Raw genomic sequence first — 15,534 nt, 5'->3', positions numbered from 1 at the left:
AACGGCTCGAGCACTGCACTGGCAAAACCAGAGCGGTACTTTTTGTTATTCTCTATCCATTAAAACACTCAAAAGCTTAGTTCTGCATCTATATTTCATTGGAAATCTGACCTCATTGTTGCTTTTCTCTGCCTCCCATAGTAGGTGTCTAGGGTATTTTCTGAGCACCTCTCAGTGCAGCTAGCTCTGTGACCCACTGTCAATGTCAGCCAAATGTTATGGCTGAGCTGTATCAGCTCTTTTTGCAAATCACTTCCTTTTCCCTCTATTTTATCAGGTCTCTTGTTCATTGTAAAAAGAGGAAAGAGCTGTTCCTGCATTGGACTGATGGAGCTAGCCTCGCTATTTAGATTATTTGCTCTCTTCCTCAGTCTTCTGCAAGTACTAGGGACTTTGGTTTACAGGAGCTGCTGTTCTGTTGCCTACTCTCATCCTTAGACTACGGCCTTGCAGACACAGTTTTGAGGCAGCTGAGGCTGTGATAGACAGACGATGAGTACCCTGCAGTGACCTGCACCACACACTTACCTTATGATGCACGTGTCACACCTCAACCCATGCAAAGGAGAAATAAATAGCTCTTCCTTCGGTGATGCAGGGCCACCGTACTGGAGCTTCACCCCACAGCTTATCTTCGTGACCCCTTGCTCACCCGGTCACAGCCTTATTCTGTAGCACATCTCCACCCTCCAGAATGACCAAAGTAAATAGCATCCTGTATTCTGGGACATGTTCAGTGACACATCTGGTGTATATAAAGCTCATTTTATTTTTCTCCTAGTTATTGCTCACCTTGGCTTCAGTTTCCTGCCTTCGCTCACTCATTTGGTTGTGCTGTTTCTATTTCAAGTTAGCAATGCTAATACTGCTTAAGATAAATGAAAGCGCCAGACTGACACTCCCTGCTGTTCGTTGTTTCCCCCAAAAATGCAGACATGGAGCACATTATCTCTCTGCCTGGTTTTAATAAATGCTGTTAATGACTGCTGACAAAGAACAACTGAAATTGTTAAACAAAACAGCAATCTGATCTTAGATCTCTATATAACTGCTTCAAGTTAGAAGTATCACCTACTATGAGCTGCACAACTGCAAATCCTCACGGTTCCTAGATGAGGCTATTTCCAATGATCTGGGCTAACAGGTGATGAAGAAGCTGTCCAGAAGCTAGTCAACTTTTTGGCTCAGCTAGAGAGAGGAAGAAGAGATTCTTAGATTAATGGTCTCAAGGACAGGGAAGCCTTTTTAGGTCAATCTAGAGCTTAATTGCAAGGCCAGAGTGTCAGCAGAGCAGCACTGTGTGCAACACGGCACCACACAGCACCGCCCACAAACCTGGCACACCGCTTCAACCCCGCAACCAAGCAGAGGGTAAAGGAGGTGTTGCTTCCCACAGAGTGAGAAAGTTGTGTTACACTTTAATTACCTGCCCTGTTTCTCTGTATTTCCCTGACACCCTGATTTATAGAGCCATGGCTTTCCTACTGCAGCATTTGAGGGAACCGAGGGAACCTTTCATCTGCCAGTCAAGGATCGCTTCCTCTTTGGCATAAGCTGTTTCTTTCTCAAAAAAGAGGAAGGGAAATTTGGTCCAGCCACAGTTACTTTGTGTTGTTAATGCTGGACAAAAGACATAAAAGCAAAACTAAGGTTGCCAAAGGAACTTCACGAGTTGTCTGAGTCCTAAACCATGCAATTGTGAGCCCTGTGCCCGTTTCCCCCATCACTGTCTGGCGGCTGTGGCCTCCCCACAGCTCGGTGGCCAGAAAAAGGTCTGCAGGGAGGGGGACTGTCTCAGTCCTCTGTGCAGACACCCACCAACTGCTGTGTTCAGCTGCATCCCTTACATTTTTTTCATGACGCCCCCATCCGCCTGCTGGCCAGGGAGCCATGTTCCCATCCCCTTTGATAAACCACCTTTCCCCAAACCTGGGCAGAAAGAGCTCAAACAGGAGGCAGCTGTACATGTGCAAATGCTGGAAAGCACAAGCATGGGCTGAGAAACAAAGCAGCTCCTGAGCACTCGTTTCAGATCTCTCCGGGGCTGTGGTGAGCTCCAGACATTTAAAATGCAATCTTCTAAAGATGTTTTTTGTTTCTCTTCTTCTGAAGGAAAATAAATCTCGACTTAAGGCAGCCAGCTCCAGCAAAGTACACGCACAGTACCCACAGCACCTGTGGCCTGGCAGAAGATTTCTTTGGAGCCCCTTCCATCCACTATTGACCACCCCCTGCATATTAAAATAGAACTGTAAATATCCTTATCCAGCCTTACAGAAATGTATCTGGTTTTCAGATTATTCAGTGAAGGGAAACAGTACTGTATTTTGTACCTCTGTGTTCCTGCATGCATGTACAAGTGCATTATTTGCTAGGGTCACAACGGACTAAGTTTCAGTTTATAAACAATTAATATCAAAAACATCTGCCAAGCCTTCCAGTTAAACCAAAGCATTCACTATGGGCATCACAAGGCACAATTCCGTGTTAGAGGGAATGTTTTCCCCAAGCTTCCAGTTCCTGTGCCCTCCTACTGAAGTAGGAAAGTTTTAAAATAAAACAAAAGACGACAAACAAAAAATACCTGCCTTACTCAAGTGCACCAACAACTCCAACCAGAACGATCCATTTTTTTCCCCTCAAATGACCAAATTAAAAAAACAGCCAAAAACCCCCCACCTTTTTAATGTTCAGTGCCAGTTGCAGAAAGGTAAAGCTTTGATAAAATTGTATCTCAAAGTGACCTAATAGGGACTAGCTGCGTAGGACAGCCACCCAAAGGTACTGGGCAGAGCCAAATCAATACTCCAAACACCTGCAAATTCTGGTATGAGAAACAGAACCAAAAGCCAAGCGCTGTGAGTAAGGATGTCATCATTCTTGTGAACACAGCAGCTAGACACAAACACTGCGCTGGAACAGGCTGTTTCCGCTTATCCGCTGAAAATTTTACAGCTGGATATGACTACAACATCCATTCCCAGTCAAGGTGAATGCTGAGGAGTATGAGAGCAGCTTAGGGGAGTTTCGGGCTATAAAATTTATATCTGGCTGAAACAATAAGTCACAGCTAAATTCCCATTCTCAACTGGAAATGTTTGTGGCAAGACTGAACGGTCACTGGAGAGCAATGGATATAATGCCTCGACAAATCAGAGAAGCCCCGGCAAAGAGGCAGAGCCTTTTTATTGGGAAAGAAAAGGAACAAAACCATTTTTCTTCTTCCCTGGAAGATCAAAAGGGTCCAGTGAACTAGATTTCCGGAATTAAATGTTTATTTAAATATGCGGATGACTTTCCTTTCATTGTTACAAGGTCAATATTCGCTTTCAAATGGAAGCACTTTATTTAAGTTGAATTCTGTCTCCAGAAATGAATGGGCAACACCAGAACCTTTTACATTGGCAATGAAATCACAACACTGAGATGCCACCAAAATCTAGAGATCAGTGCTCAAACACACATACACACACATATACAAATAAAAAAAGTGCTCGACATCATCATGTTAAAATAGAATTTGGCTTCTTTTTAGGTCTTTTGACACTTCAGGCAGGAAAAAACAAACAAACAATATGCATCAAACTAAATGAACCTCTGAAAAATACTCAGCATTAAACACAACTTTCTGTATCAGTAAATATGTTTCTTCTCTATTTACAGATGTTAAGAAAGGGCATTAGAGACTTTTGCTGAGGACAATGTGATTTTGTAGGCTGTACAGTCCGCAGTTCTGGGCAGGATTAGTAAATTCAAGCAGAGTTTTTATAAGCCAGTCACATATTTAGTCCTTCAGATTCTGTAAAAGGTAAACTCAACAAAAATTACCCATTCTTTACCCTGAATAGAGGCAGCAGAATAAAGATGTGTAGGCTACAATACGTGACTGTCGCTAATTTTTCTTGTATTTAGTTTTAAGATCCAGGCATTCGGGAACTACTTGCCAAGTTTATAAAAACTCTGTAAACTCTGGCCTTTTCATTAAAACGTTCAAAGAAAACCAGGCAGCTAAAGCTAATGCTCCTTCTAAAGCGCTATTTAGCGACACAGACATTGCAATTGTTCAAATGTTCCACAGAGGCTGACAATAATATACTGTCCACCTAGATTAAATATATAAAAGCAAACTTTTATCTAATTTTTACATAGATGGCACAACAATAGGTGAAAACGAATTCTCCTAGCTGCTGATTCAACAGTGCATTGGACGCGAGAATAAAAATACTGCAGCTAAAATATTTTAAAGATATTCTTGCACGCCTGTTAACTGCTTAACCATTTAGATCCCCTGATAGATGTACATTGGCTGTGCAATGCAACGAAGCCTTCGCACTGCTGTCACGGACCTCTGGCCAAAGCCACAGGCGCCGAGGCTATCAGAGGCTCGTGGATCTAAGCAGTTAAGGGACCACGGTAGCAGCAATAAGGATGGCAATTCCCTTGGGGATGACCCTTCCGACTCCGGTAACACTGTAGCTGAGGTGTCAGTGCTGGTAGTGCCTGCTCAAGGGTGCAGGCTCCTGAGCCCCTTTAATTAGATTAAAAAACGTAACCTTTTGCTGGTTGATGCTCGCAGGTATTAAGCACCATAATACGACAGCTACAGTACTAACTGTAGGACTGAGGGACTTTGTGCTACTGAAAACAAAAATCGGTATCCTGAATGGAGAGAAAGGGACAAAGTCATGAAGACAACATGAAATTAATTCAAAAGTTACTTCATCCTGAGTGGGGAAGACCAAAGCAGTCCCCAACATGGAGAGCACATGATTCCTGGACACATTTCCGTATGCTGACCCCGCATAAAAGCGCAGCAGGCAGCAAAACGCCACGCACACACGTTTGTCTGCAAACTAAACCTGAGAGGTTGCATTTTAGGGTTGCTAGCCAGAGCGGCTTCCATAGGAATTTCCTCAAATTCTGGGGATTTTACAAGAGATGCTGAAGTTCTCTAAGAGCAAGTAGATTTCCCCAAATGATGGGCTGATTTATGAATAAATTAGGCCCTCAGGAGCTATTAGGAGCAACTGACTCTTACAGGGCTTAACCATGTACAAGATTACTGTAATATCCTAGCAACAGTAAAGATGCAGGGGAAACCAACACTTTAATAGTATAGAGGTTTAGAAAGCAATTGACCCCCTTTTTAGCCAGTTTAGGTCCAGATCATGTGGTATTTGGAGATATTAAAGCTTTCTCTCCACTGCATGACATGATACAGTACAGCATCGCTTATTATGCTACTTCTGCTTCAAATAAAACCACTTGTGAACAGGGTGGCTGAGGAGTAAGTCACAATTCCTGTCTGGCTTCTGGGTCGAGGTCCAGTCCATGACAAGGTGGGAGAACGAAATAGAGTGCAGTTTCTTTTTTTCTTCTCTTTTATTTTTCTAAAAAAATCTGTTACTCAAACATTAACTGATGAGAACGCACAAAGAGGTCATGCAAAAAGAGAAGGCAAGTCTGAAACGCTGAAAAACAAACCAACAAAAGAAAACTGCAAAGAGATTAACGACGAGCCACAAAATAACGTGGCCCTCAGGAAGGTGGGCGCAGGCAAGGCAACAGGGCGAGCATGCAGACCGAAACAAGAGCAAAATGAGGTCTTTGTGACGAGCAAAATGGGGCTTCAAACCAAAACGCCAGTGTCTGTGTTCGTGTGTGTGTCTGTGTGTGTGTGAGGAAGAGGAGGGAGAAAGGAAGGGGGAGTAAAGAGGAGAGGGCTGAGAGAACAAGCAGGAAAGCAAGTGTACATACGTGAGCTTGAAGGCTTTCAGGAAACAGTAAGGTCATAGGGATTTAATACTTGGAATGAGCATCAGCCTAGATTTTAAAAAAAATAAAGGCTGAAAAGTATTAGTGACCTTTTGGGGAAAGCAGAGTATTGAATAATGCATGTGGATAAAGTTTAATATCCGCAAATTCAGAGTCCAGTCCAGCTGCCGTAACACTGTTCCCAGAGTGGCTTTCCGTGTGTATTACACCTCCGTTCCAAGCTACCTGATCAAACTACCCGCAGGATTAGCGCTAAAGGCACCATGTGAAATGCTGATGGACCAGTGCGTACATTCAGATGGACTGAGGGACAAGGGAGGAGAGAAGACAGACCAATACATGCTTGGGACTCCCTGGTTACCCTTCGCATCAAAGGGCAGCCAGCGGTTCTGTGACCAGTATTGGGAGCAAATGGGTGGGGGAAGTGTTGGTTATTTTTTATGGAAGGGCTGTGCCAAGCTGGCAGAAGAGCAAGGAAGGCTGATAAGTTAATCTGAGCCACAAGTAGCATGCCATGAAGAACAGCAAGCATCTGAATGATACTGGGATGGAGTTTAGGTCTGAATTTTTCAAGTGGGAACTCCAGACAAGACTGGGAGCCTGGCTTTCCGTGGGTGTATTTTAACTGCCTGCAGGGTAAACAGACCATTTTGTTTCTCCTTCTGTGACAAGCTCGCCCCGAGGTTCTTGCACCAGCACAAACACCTTTAGGAATCTAAAACATAAGAAAGACAAAAAGAAAGAGACTGGATTAGAAAGAGACTGGGGAAAAAGGAATCCCTTAAGAGTTGCACTGCCTGCAGGAGATTAAAGGAAATCCAAGCACCTACCAGGTTACAAAGAGTTAAGAACAGCTCCTGAACTCAGGCATAGATCACCAGCAGTCATCATTCACCCTCAGCCCTTCCCTCCAGGAAGCATCACTGAATCACTGCTCCCCCCTGGGAGGAGGATGTAAAACCCCTGAGCAGGACCCTGCCAGCACTTTCTCAGTGCAACAGTAGAGAAAACAAACAGCTTTTTCCTTTTCGATCTGCACAAAGTGCTGTAGCTGATCAAGTGACAGCTCCAAAGACCATGACTGATACTGAAGAGCGGCATGAAGCTAAAACACAAAGATAAAGAATTTCGCAGATGAGACCAGACTAGCTATCCTTTACACAACACAGGCTGTGAAGATCCTTCATTCCTAAGGGAAGCCAAGTAAGAAGCAGGTAAGTGACAGTGCTCTTAGCTTCTAAACTCACGCTTTGTCACATTCCTGTAGCCACAGACTGCTGGCTGAGGGTAAGTTTTCTCTGTGGTCAAATAAAGCTACAATCCAGAAGTTTGATTTGGCTGGAGGCTGCTGTATCAAAGGGAATATAGGATGAGTCCAAACTTCCCTGACACTTGGGAGAAGGTTGGAACCTACAGATCTCCTTTGCACCCACTTCCATAACAATAACAAAAGAAAAAACTCCAAACGATAGCACAAAAACTGTTTTCACAGATTCACAACAAAATATTCTTCCTGAAAAAGAACTGCATTTATACTTAGCGTTTTTCTGTGTGGGAAGCAAGTGAAAAGCAGCTCTGGACCATTTCTTTTCCATTAATAAAGTTAAATGAATAGCCATTAATAAACTCACAGGAATGAGAAAATATAATGTTTATTAGAAGAAGACACCACGGTACATCAAGCTATAAAGAGATTCCTGACAGATGATAATTCTTTAAAAAATAAGAATAGAAATGGAACAACCACACTGGCCAGATTTAACAAACTTTAACACAAAACAAAAGTTTCTATGCAGTTCCAACCAGATGCAGGCAGCTGAGTAACCAAAAAGGCTTATCAACATAAGGACTGAATAGTTATCAAAACAACAGCTAGGTTAAGCAAAACAACAACCTATAAAACCATTTATATTTATATATTTATATAAAAGGATAAAACCAATTCAAATTCAAGTAACTTTAGTTTTTTAAGTTATGTTATATACATTTTTTTTATACTGGGAGAACTAAGGGCAAGTATTTAACAAAAGGATTTTAAAAAAAGACACAGTCCAGTTTATAATTAATTACCATTTCCTAAATAATTTGGCAAGCATTAAATAATCAGATATATCCTAGATAAAAAGTGCATCAGCATGGTTAACTTTCACCTATTTATTTATATAAGTCAAGGCTCTGCATAATGGTTAGAGCAAGCAAACAGCAGAGCCACAATGCTGTAAGGGATTTATTTATATAACTGGGGGGGGTGGGGAGGTAAACAGGAGCAGACCCACAGTGGCAAAGGAACTGAAATGCTAATCAGCCCAGGGCTCCAAAGTTGTTTTTCCTTGTTGCTGTTCTCCCCCCACAGAAGTTTAATTTCACACAACAGTCTGTTCACTGCGCATCAGCCCAAGCAGCCAGTCCTTCTGGTGGGAGCACACAGCATTTTTGCTCGGTGCAATGCAGAGTTTACAGAACAACAGTTACTTCGTGCAAGTTCTTGTGTGTATCACATTTTATTTCACAACATCCCTCAGCGAAAGGGAGCTTTGTTCCCAAGCAGATTACGAGGTACCATATTTAATAACACAGTACGGTCAGTCTTGAGTGAAAAGGTCCGACTACTTCCAGTATTCATCAGTTGTCAGCACCAGACACCTGACAGGTAAAAGCCCTGCAAGAAGCTACACCAATGCGTGCACAGAGGAATTGTGTTCCTCGTCCCCTAGCAATTAGAGGTTGGCACAAGTCCCAGAACGTGAGCTTACAGCCAAGAGATCCAGTTCTTAGTCTGCACGTTTTTTAGCATTTATAATAATTTCCTGCATGCATCACAAGGAGAATGAACCGTGTTGGCTCTCCTTTATGTTAGGAAGGACAACAACGCTGTTTACAACTGAATTGGTACAATCAGGCCAGTACTTTTATTGGCAGCGATGCACATTTAAATTTCAAGGAGAACTTATACATGCATCAGCCGAGGGAACTGTACCTAACGGAGTCTTTCAGTGATGGAGATATGACTTGTGCATTCATCTCTTCTAAAAGAAAACCTTCTGAAATAGATCTCTTAAAACAATCGTAGCAGCAAACCAGTAGGATAAAAGGTGAACAGGCCTATGCAAACCTACTCAGAGATTTTCTGAAGTGATTTGTACACATCTGAAAAAAAAAAAAAGGCAAAACAAGATAGACATTACCGTTCTTTTTCAATAGGGTTTGCTACCAGCCTCTGACTGGAGGTATTGTAAACTTTACAGGCAGCCCTCATACAAGTATTTGCAGAAACACATCGCCCTAGCCTCGCTCGCACGAGGACTGCGGTCAGAAGGGTGGCTGCAGCACACGACTTACCTGTCCCATCCATCTCAGGTGCTCTAGCACTAGAGCCCTGACAACACAGCTTTCAGCTAACCAAAAAAGCACACCAGCTGCTGAGTGGCTTTTCACAGTGCATTTAACAACCCCATTCTCAGGAACCTGCAGCTCATGACAGGCAAAACTTCGTCGTGCAGGCAAGCCTGCAATACTATCGATTCTGCTGGCTGGAGGAGTCATGAATGTGCTCATTTGGTGGAAATGCTCTTACGCTTCACACAACTACATTTAGAGGTACCAGCTGCTCGAGCATCTTTTCAAAAGCAGGAAAGAATTACCAAAGTTTATAAATGCTTTAGCACTTACAGTGACATTTTCAGGAAAGTTGTAGTTCCCATTTTAAGTATGCAAGGACTGAATAAGTCACTTCTACTAATGTATTAATATCAAATGAGAAATATTCAACTTGCAATAAGGTTTGACTTTTAAATGCAGCAGCATTTCCCACAAATCTTTATACTGCTACTGTGACATTTTATGGGAATTTAAATTTTAGCTTTTCTTTTTCATCAGAGATTTGAGAAAAAAGATGTAAATATTATAGTTAATTTACATCAGATATTCACTCATACGGTTGATTTTGTTCTTAAAGTCCAGCAAAATTAATGGAAGAACTTAAGGGATCTGGAATGCCCCCACTGTTGCTACAGAAGTGGCTGCAACTGTGGCAGCACTCACCTACCCCCAGCACAGACTGCCTGTTTAGGACCATTCAGCTTCATGTTGTAATTTGCATTATACCATTAATACACTAATATTATCTTCTGGCTGGTATCGTAATGCTCCTGCAATATTCTTTTTTCAGGATAATAAGTTAAAGAAAACTTTTGCTGCTTCAGTTAACAGGACTGTGGCAGAATTTCTCACCCTACCCAGAGATGTGCTTTGTTTCATTTCCTATCCTATCCAACCCGCTGCTCTGCTCATAAATAGGCGATTTGCTGTACCCGTCCGCTGATGTGAACTACACTGTGTATATTGGGCAGGAGAGACACGCTTGTTCCTTAAGACAGATTTAAATGCCATAGTAGCTTAGCTGTTTCAAGCAGCCTACTCTGCTGAAAAACAAATTTTTCCAGCAGAATAATAATGTTGCTTTCAACTACTGCCATACACAGAGCAGTCAATCTCCAAAGGAGAGAACACAGAATTATAAGAAGGGGTCTCTCATTCTGTGCTCTGTCTTGCTCTGAACATGAAGGAAAACGTACGATCCACATCCGTCTTTCAAAGGTTAACAAAAGCAGACAGAGGGACGCTGAGCCTTCTGCACTCTTTTGCATCTCAACTGACTCTGTATTTGCCAACACAAACATAAAACTACTGTATGATGGCAAAATAAAAGAAGACCCCAGACATTCATCTGCAGCAGACAAGGCACTGCGCTGTTTAATACTGAATCCAGGAACAGCGAACTAATCAAGTTATAGTGCTTGTTGTTTACAGAGAGAGCTCTACTCTCTCCCTACTGTCTGCAATCCCCTATAAGAACGGTTCAGCTTTCTTTTAGATTGGATGAGGCACCTTGCTTCACACCTGGAACTTCAAGGGCTAGGAAACACAATAATCTGAAGGATTAAATGACTAAAAAATAACTGTTTTGGAACAAATGTCCTGTTTTGGAACAGGATTAAAATAATTTCTGTGTATTATATTACCAGGTGTTTACGTGTTAGCATGTGTTCTAGCCAGTATTTCCCTGTATGCTCTGCTTGCTTACACAACACATCTATTTATGAGGAGTCAAAAGCAAAAAAGGAAACAGAAGATAGCCCAGTCTAAACTCAGCATGCCTCCACTGATTGTGTGAGCAAAAGATGAAGCCATTTCTTATGGGTCATCTGAAACAGCCGTATTTCATCTGAAATAGCAAATACATCCAAAAAACCATTTTCTGAAATGTATCAAGATGGAAAAGAATAGAGGATCTTCCTTAATGTCAAGCATTTAAGGATGACAGAGTGCCGTGTAGACACCTGGCAAGATCTCTCCTTCCTCTTCCAAGGACACTAACTAAATGATGAACAGGTTTCAATTCAAAAGGTCCACAGAACTCATTAGGCTCTGAAAAGCTACAACACTGAGATACAAAACAGCAGCTAAATATTTCCTATCTAACAGTTCACTGAACCAGTTTGGAACAACTGACTTGTGAATACGTCTGAGGTGCCCCCTCAATATCTAAGGAAAGCCAATAATCATTCCAAATGGCTCTGTTTCCTGCACTAAGTTGGGTGTGCAATGGCAGTGACAGTTGAATAAGCACCTACTAGGAAAGGCTGCATTTTCCCTCTACCACGCTATCCTCCTCTGATCAATAAAAAGCATGTTTTGCGTACAGCACACAGTATTAGTCCATGTACAAAATAATGCACTTGGTGGCATTGTACAGACTTTTAAAAGGCTCTATCTGCAACACAGAGCAGTTGCAGGGTTGGGTATCTCTGTGAAAGCAAATAATAATAATAGTATTAAATATAAGTCATAGCACCTTTGGCATTTTTGTCCAAATAGACTTCAACATACGACGTAGGGACGTAGCCCTCCTCATCTTCATTCCTTCGGATTCGCGTCCACCCGTCACCTTTGTCTTCTTCTATTACATAGAGCATTTCTCCTTCTGCTACAGAAATTGTTCCTTCATTCTGACCTGAAAGACACAATAACATGGATTTTAGGCTACCCTGTGCAATGGGAATCACAGGTGGAGTGGGAGATGCTTATGGCATGTTGGGACAGGGTGCTGACACCTTTGTTGTGTCACTGCAGCATGAACAAGAATACATGATTCTGGAGCCAAGAGAGCACGCTCAAAGAACCAGAGAAATGTGATCCTAACATTAGGGTTGCTATAGGAAATTCTACTGCCACCAACAAAGAGAAAACACCCACGAGCCTCATAAAATTTCTTGTAGCTAATGTCCAGCTTTTACAACTGCTCTATTGGAAAGCAGTGATCACAGGCCAGAGCATTTATTTACCACAGACAGGCTAAAATTACAAGGCAATGTACGTACCACTAAGAATTTACTTCGAATGAGTATCATAACCCCAAATAATGCTACCCTTACACAAATTTCTCCTCACAGCAGAAGTCCCAAACACGTAATGTAACAGATTTTTCCACCAGTGACAGTGGTTCATATAGTGCTCCTGTGATAATATGATTAGAGCTTATCCCCCAGCAAGCAATCCCAGTCAAAAAATTCTCATGGAGACCTTCAGTAAGTATGGGATAAAGCACACTGAGGGAAGGAAACGCACTGAATAGAAAACATTTTATTACCTAACTATTTAGCACTATAAGGATAAACAATTCTAGCTTTTTTTTTTTTTTCTTGCTGAGGCCCTGCAAAATGCAAGGCCGATCACTGTCCTGGTGCCTCTGCAAAACAGAATCATGCCAAAGCCTCACTCAGCCTTTCTTTGCCTACTTAAGCGCTGAAGGGGTTAAACGGAGGTTTTCCACTTGTCATAGGAACCAAACAAAACAGTAAGCAAAATGAAGAGTAAAAGCTGAGTAATACCTTCAAACGTATAGAGAGCTTTACATGTTCCTATGGTTGGTAGTGGTTCTTCATCGTCAAATTCATCATCAAAATCCGTTGCAGGTACTTTCATCTCAGTCTCCTGACTTTGCTCTTCCGTGTAACTGCCATCTGGGCTGCTCAAGAGAGGAAAATACAGAGCAACTATAGCAACCAGCCTCGGGAGCAAAGCGGATGGCTTGTTTACGAGGCACTTAAGGCAAGGTGAGCAACTCAAGCTGGAGCCGCTCAGCGATTCCAAAGCATGTTCAGGACAGGCTGCTACCACTAGCAGCTGTCACAACACAATGGGTAAGACTAGTCATTTTTCTCTTCAAAAGCTGTAAAATATATCCATCTCACTTGCCTTCACAGCACTGGGGCTATTATAAATTTCATCATACTTAGAAAAGCAGCTCTTAAAGTTGGAATATTCTATATGCTAAAAGTAGTAAGCAAGACTCCCTTCATGGAGTGCCTGCCTTCAGTCTGGTCATTGAATAAACTCCTGAACGTTGCAGAGCAACAGTTTTCCTGTTTAAAGCTCAGGAAATCAAGTTCCATATCAGTCCAAACAAGTCAGCTCTATACAGATACTGTACCTCTCCCGGTCCTGTGCGCAGCTGTTTACTGCTGACGTGTTCTGGGCTTCATACAGCCCGCTCTGCCGTCGGGCCTGTTCAGTCCGCATGGGCAGCCTGCCCTCCACCTCGGCCAGCCAGCCCTGCGAAGGAAAAGCAGCGGTCTCACACATCCCTGGTGCTTAGACTTGCAGGAGGACATATGTTGTTTTTACTTTGCTTTGTTATATTTGACATTCAGACTATGGAACTAAAAACAGATTGTAAACATTTAAATGTTTTCTTTTGAGATGCAGTTCTCAGGGGTATAAATAGATTCTGTATGTTCAACATTTATTAAAACTCTTGGTCTTGCCACAAAACACGCTTACTGAAAACTTGATTCTTTTGTGACGCTGGGTGCTGAAAACACCGAGTTAAGAGGAGCAGTTAATAGCTGTTTGGACATGCTGCTGCTCTCGTCACAATAAAGTACGAAGATATGTGGCAGCTTAAAGCAGTCTCAAGAACATCAGACACACAGCAGTCCTAGTGACTGCTGAATGCAAGAGGAGTAATCTGGGGAGAAAAAAAGAGCCAGTGATTTTCAAATGGCTAAGCAAGCAATGGATAGTAAAGCCAACGACTGTACGAAACATCTAAAATTAACGAGCTTTATATCTTTTTATGTTCATAGGCTAACTTAGAGAGTGAAACCTCTCCTCAGTCCTATAATCCTTCTGGTGTAATTATAATGGGATACACTTATAATGGCTTCTTATATTCCAAATACTTCTCATACTCCTGAGATTTTGCATCTCTAAGAAGCCATCTGTTAATGGCAGACTATTCCTTAAAATGTATTTCTTCTGATGGCTTCTGTCTTGCTGTTAAGACTTTAAATGGTACTTTACATTTATGTTCCTCTGATTTTCCACAGACATCTGTAACACGATGCTTCAAATTATTTAATTAAATAAGCATCTGAACCCCTCTGAGCAGTCCAGAGAGCACTACATTTTCTCTTATCCTCTACTTAGCATCGCCTGTTTTCTGTGGCAAATTAAAGAGCATGCAAGTTGGCTGACAATCACAAGAGATGGTACATATTTATGTTACACAAATAGGCTGAAAGATCTCAATTAACTTAAGTGCTTAAGTAGCACTTCCCCATAGATAGGGAGAAAATGCTTCAGTACATTTCTATCTAGAAAAGCACTGAAGCACCTGCTTAGAATCAAGCATGTGCTGAGCTACTTGTCACTGAAGCAGGGCGTATTCACTTAGACCAACATCACCACTGTACACTTACTCTTGTATCTCTTCCCATACCTCAAATTTCTGAACTTCTAATCGTAGCTTTTCAATGTTCTGTCCGAGTTCTGCTAATCTGTGGTCCACACTTGCTGGATCTCCCATCTGTGGGTTCTTGATATACACATCTTTCATTTTCGTTAAGGCATCTCTGAAAGAGAAGAAAAACAAAGTATACAAATGTTAGTGCAGCTGGGGGCAAATCTCTTTCTCTAAATGAGGGAAAGCAAAAGGATAATAAACTGCCTTTTCTTTACTCTGTGGTTCAAGTCTTATCTGCTACAATGGTAATGGGAAACATCAAGACAGGGGCTTTTGTCCTGTATAGAACCAACCCTCAAAAAGCAACAGCAAAATCACTTGCCAAAATAGAATTCACATTGTCAGAGGTGGAGGGGAAAAAAAAATGTGTGTGTGTGACACCTTTACCTACAAGGTGATACGAGAGGCACTGTCTACAAGCCTAACTCTTCAGTCCTTACATTATAAGGAGCTTCTTGCTCTACAATCAGCAGAGGGTTTTTCACATAAGCAAGGCTGGCAGCTGGAGCCTCACCAGTGAACTGTTCGGCCACACGGATGTACTGCGCTGCTACAAGCACACACTGCATTTAGACCAAATGATTCAAGCTCCATGTGGCCCACTTGAACAACTTCAGCAGAGAAGTGACTGGACGCTTGGATAATTGCCTTTTGCAAAGCAAAAGAAGGAATTTGGTATTGAATTTTAGCCTGACACACTGTTTTATTTAGTACTAGGATTTCCACTTGCCAGCCCAGGGGGTGGGGTGGCAATCTCGGGGGGGAGACAACAAACAGTTGCATCATTCTCCTCCATCATGGGCTGAAATCCAATTGAGAAACTAGGACGAAGAGCTGGACATGGATGTATTAATAACAAAAATGGAGTGATAACCAGGAATTCTTACCTTGCTTGTTGAATTTTGTCCTTTGCAATGCAAATAATTTGTAAGATATTTATTTCACCCTGCTTA

The 15,534-nt window shown here is 42.1% G+C and overlaps 2 protein-coding genes across 29 annotated transcripts in view; one reads left to right on the top strand and one right to left on the bottom strand.

Annotated features, from left to right (window-relative positions):
* The window catches only part of USP20 (ubiquitin specific peptidase 20), a 29,663-nt gene extending 21,624 nt beyond the window's left edge, over positions 1-8,039 (top strand). Inside the window, exon 24 of the mRNA XM_066980786.1 lies at positions 2,113-8,039. The gene's annotated coding sequence lies outside the window, so the exon portion shown is untranslated. The remainder of the gene's footprint in view (positions 1-2,112) is intronic.
* The window catches only part of FNBP1 (formin binding protein 1), a 97,570-nt gene continuing 85,204 nt past the window's right edge, over positions 3,169-15,534 (bottom strand). For 18 of the 28 annotated variants that reach the window (XM_066980787.1, XM_048056897.2, XM_048056901.2 and 15 more), the window contains 5 exons: positions 14,558-14,690; positions 13,268-13,389; positions 12,666-12,805; positions 11,630-11,788; positions 7,410-8,922 (listed from right to left, as the gene is read on the bottom strand). In XM_066980787.1, coding sequence (XP_066836888.1) covers positions 8,888-8,922; positions 11,630-11,788; positions 12,666-12,805; positions 13,268-13,389; positions 14,558-14,690 — 589 coding nt within the window. In that variant the 3' untranslated portion in view covers positions 7,410-8,887. The other 10 variants (XM_048056870.2, XM_013198668.3, XM_013198670.3 and 7 more) reach the window with 4 other exon arrangements.

Source organism: Anser cygnoides, chromosome 20 (assembly GCF_040182565.1).
Source record: "Anser cygnoides isolate HZ-2024a breed goose chromosome 20, Taihu_goose_T2T_genome, whole genome shotgun sequence".
Classification (NCBI taxonomy): Eukaryota; Metazoa; Chordata; class Aves; order Anseriformes; family Anatidae; genus Anser; species Anser cygnoides.
Note: the sequence above shows the minus strand (reverse complement) of the source record. Positions and strands in the feature narration are given on the sequence as shown.